Source organism: Nestor notabilis, unplaced genomic scaffold (assembly GCF_000696875.1).
Source record: "Nestor notabilis isolate BGI_N333 unplaced genomic scaffold, ASM69687v1 scaffold16553, whole genome shotgun sequence".
Lineage (NCBI taxonomy): Eukaryota > Metazoa > Chordata > Aves > Psittaciformes > Psittacidae > Nestor > Nestor notabilis.
This window is the reverse complement of record NW_009923451.1, coordinates 8,036-11,662: the sequence shown is the minus strand read 5'-3', so window position 1 is coordinate 11,662 and position 3,627 is coordinate 8,036. Positions and strand designations below refer to the sequence as shown.

Here is a 3,627-nt window from a genome sequence, read left to right as displayed (position 1 = left end):
GGGAGGTTGGGGAAGGAGGATGTGTTGGGAATGTTGGGGAGCGTCTGAGGACAAAAAAGAGTGGGAGGGGGTTTGGGAAGGGTTTATGGGGAGATGGAGGTTGTGAGGAGATGGGCGTTGTGCGGGAAGTCCATAAAGGGGTTGGGAAGAGATGCGGGAACAGGAGGAATAGGGGTGAGGGGTAATTTGGGGAGAGGGGAGTAGGGGCAGGTGGCCTGGAGGGGGAATACCGTGAGGAGGTGGTTTGTTGGCCTGGAGTGGGACAGAGACGTGACTGGGAACTTCTGAGGGCAGTTTAGGGGCAGGGAGAGTCTGCAGGCACTTCGCTTTAGCACTGTCTCCCCCGCCTCATGCAGGAGGACCCTCTGCTGCAGCAAATCCTTGCGAGGATATCCCATAAACTGCCCAAATCCATCGCAGCCATGGCTCCTGCAGCCCTCACCCCAAACCTGTGGCCTCGGGTCATTCTGCTGCCTGGCTAAAAGCCACCCAAAGGGACCTCAGGGCTGTTTTGCTCTTTGCATACAGGTGTGTCGGGGAGCGCAGACGGCAGCCGCGGCATCGCCCCGTCTCAAGAAGTTTGCCATCTACAGATGGGATCCCGATAAGCCTGGGGACAAGCCCCGCATGCAGACCTATGAAGTGGATTTGAATAAGTGAGTGTGGCCCATTAGGGAGAAGCTTTGCTGACAGGCAGACAAAGTGCTGGGGCTGCCTGGGCACGCAGGAACCTGACAAGCGATAACGGAGCAGCACTCGAGCTGACAGCTAACGGTGGCAGCAGTCTTATTGGGCTAAAACCTTGTTGGAGTGGCCAGGAAGGTAGTGCCTCAGCTGGTGTTACAGGGCACCTTGTCCTCAGCACAGTTGAGATCACTGTTATTTCCTCATAAATCTTACTATCATCATGTGGGATTATTTCCCCTGCCTCATGTGTCGGTGCTGAGTGTGATGAGTTTGACTGTGCCCTGAAGGCCAGTGTCTCAATAGCTGTCAGCAGTAAAATAGTCACTTTGTTTTGTCACTTCCATCAGGTTTTCCCTGTGTTCCTGGGTTGTTTTGAAGACTTCAAGGTGTCTGTGGCTTTGATAAGCTTTATTTACATGGAAAATCTTGGGGCACGTTCCATTAGAAAACTGGTTTACCTATAGCTGGTAGTCCCAAACCTGGGAGATAAGGTGGAAGCTTCATGAACTCATCCCTTAGTTTTCTTCCTACTTCTGATACGTAGATCACATTGAACTTGTAGTAATGACCTGCACACCTTGGTGTAGCTGTCACCCAGAACGTTCTTCTCTGTGGCCCTCTGAAGGGATACAGTCTCACCTGTGGTGCAGAAACCTTCACATGGGCATGTGTGCCTTGATTTCTCTGAGCTCCAGTTGCTGCCGTGCTCTTGCCAGAGGAATTCCCCTCAAGTCCTTTCTGAAAGCTCCAGATACAAAGCCACCCAGCTCAGAGTGGGGAACTCAAATTTGGGGGTGACTTGCACCAGTTAATCATTCCTGGGTGGTGCCTTGTCTGCTGTGTAGAAAATGACAGAAGCTGTCCAGGACTGTGTGTTTGTGTGCAGCACTGCCTCGTGTGACTACCAGGGACAGAGCAGACTTGTTAAAACCTGACCCAAAAGGACAGGGCTGGGAGAGAGGAGCTCAGTTTCTGGTTGTGCTATGTGAACCCTCTGCAGCTGAACCAGGTCTTTTGGGCATTGGCAAGAGGAAGGGCTCCTCTCCCACCCTGCCCCTGGGGTGTGCTGAGGCCCATGGGCTGATTGAGAGATTTCTAGCTTGATTCCTGGCACTGGAAGAAAAAGAGTGGTTTTAATTGTAGTTGATGAAAGTGTTGCTTGGTTGGTGCCAGTGATCCAGCGGGGAGGGGGTTTTACACAGTTTCACTGGCTCTGGTTTCTGTTGCAGATGTGGGCCTATGGTGCTTGATGCTCTCATCAAGATTAAAAACGAGGTGGACTCCACTCTGACCTTCCGCAGGTCGTGTAGGGAAGGTAAGAAGGATTTTCCCCCCTGCTACACCAGAGATTGTCCTTGAGTTCTTATGGCAGTATCTGTGTAACCACTAGGAAAGCCCAGGGCAGATGGCAGCTGTCCTCTTCAGCTGCTGCCTATGAAATCCCTCAGTGAATCAAGTAGTCAAGTTAAAGCTCATCTTCGCAGGGTGTAATCACACAACACTGAGCCATGAGCAGCATGTTTAAACAGCCCCAGTCCTTCCAGTTTGTCCTAATCTTGTTCATCCTGCTGCCCTCCAGTGACGGACTGCGTCAGGAATTCTAGCCAGAGAGATGACAGCAGCAGGATTGAGGGGGCAGACATGAGTGGGAATGAATTGTAGGGGCTGCTGAGGCAATAAGAAAGGGTGTAACTGGAAGAGTACTTAGGACTTCTAGGAATAGCTTCAGGAATCTTTTTCTGGCCCTTTGACTAAGCGAAAGGATTGATTGAGGAAGAGGCCATCTGGTGGTTTTCCATTGCAGAGCTGGTTCTCAGACAGGTACAAATCAACATGTCTGCTTAAACTGCATGAAAACTTACCTGTCCAGGTGACTTTCCCTGTAAAAACTATCCTAATTCATGGGTAATGTTGGGATGCTGAGCTTAAAATGCTAGCTGGGGAAGTGCAAGAAGGGAGGACTCCTTTATGGGATGACTTCTGATTTAATTAGGTGGGGTTGGGAGTATGAGAAATTTAGGTGCAGCTGATGCCTTAAGATGTTTTGACTTGGATCTCAATGAAAAGCTGCTTTAAAGCAGCAGTTTCGTGTGGAATCTGCATAGCAGGTGGAGGAATTCTATGCAGTGTGGTTGTTCTCAGAGTCTGATGTTGAGATAGTCAGCAGCTGACTTGCCCTGAATACTTTCCTTTGAGGACCTGAAGACAGATTTTCAAGCTGGGCTGGTTCAATCTTGCCCCTTTTCTGCCATGCAGGGTTAAAACACCACCTGATCACACACATTCCTGTTGCATACCTGTGGGCCTGTGTCTGCAGTCCCAATTCCCTCTCCAGTTGACTGGAAAATACTTGTAACCATCTCTCGAGTGGGAGGAATAACCTTGTTCAAGTGCCAGCCTTTAGCTGGCAGCGAGGGGAAGGCCAATGTGTCTGAGGCTCATCAGTGTGAGAAGCGGTGGCATTTCTCTGACTCATATCAGTTGATATGTGGCAAATCCCCTGAAATTAGAATTTTGCCCTTTCAACATTTGTCTTCCTTTTAATATGATGATTTAGGCATTGATCTGAATTGGACACCCAAGCTCCTGACCTGAGCAGTATCTGTGGCAGTTCTGTGGTGGTGCTTTTTTCTTGTAAACCTTGGCCTTTCCTGGGCTTCATCTGATCCTTCTGTTACTGGGAGATCATTAGTGGTGTCACTTAATCCATTTGTTAAGCTATTTATATGCTGTTTGTTCTGGTGAGTGTCTGTCCTCTCACCTCTGAGAGTTAATAAATGCAGTTTATGGCACTGCTCTACCCTGCTGCAGAAGGCACAGAGGGAAGCTTCTGTCTTAGAGACTTTATCATATCATAGAATGGTTTGTGTTGGAAGGGAGCTTAAAGCTACTGCAGTTCCAACCACTGCCACAGGCAGGGACACCTTCCACTAGAGCAGA

At 49.5% G+C, this 3,627-nt stretch overlaps 1 protein-coding gene across 1 annotated transcript in view; it reads left to right on the top strand.

Annotated features, from left to right (window-relative positions):
* Nucleotides 1-495: 495 nt before the first annotated feature.
* Nucleotides 496-3,627, top strand: part of SDHB (succinate dehydrogenase complex, subunit B, iron sulfur (Ip)) — a gene marked incomplete at its 5' end in the record, with an annotated part of 9,803 nt that continues 6,671 nt past the window's right edge. The window contains 2 exons of the mRNA XM_010012147.1: nt 496-656; nt 1,917-2,002. Of these exons, the coding sequence (XP_010010449.1) occupies nt 496-656; nt 1,917-2,002 (247 nt within the window). The remainder of the gene's footprint in view (nt 657-1,916; nt 2,003-3,627) is intronic.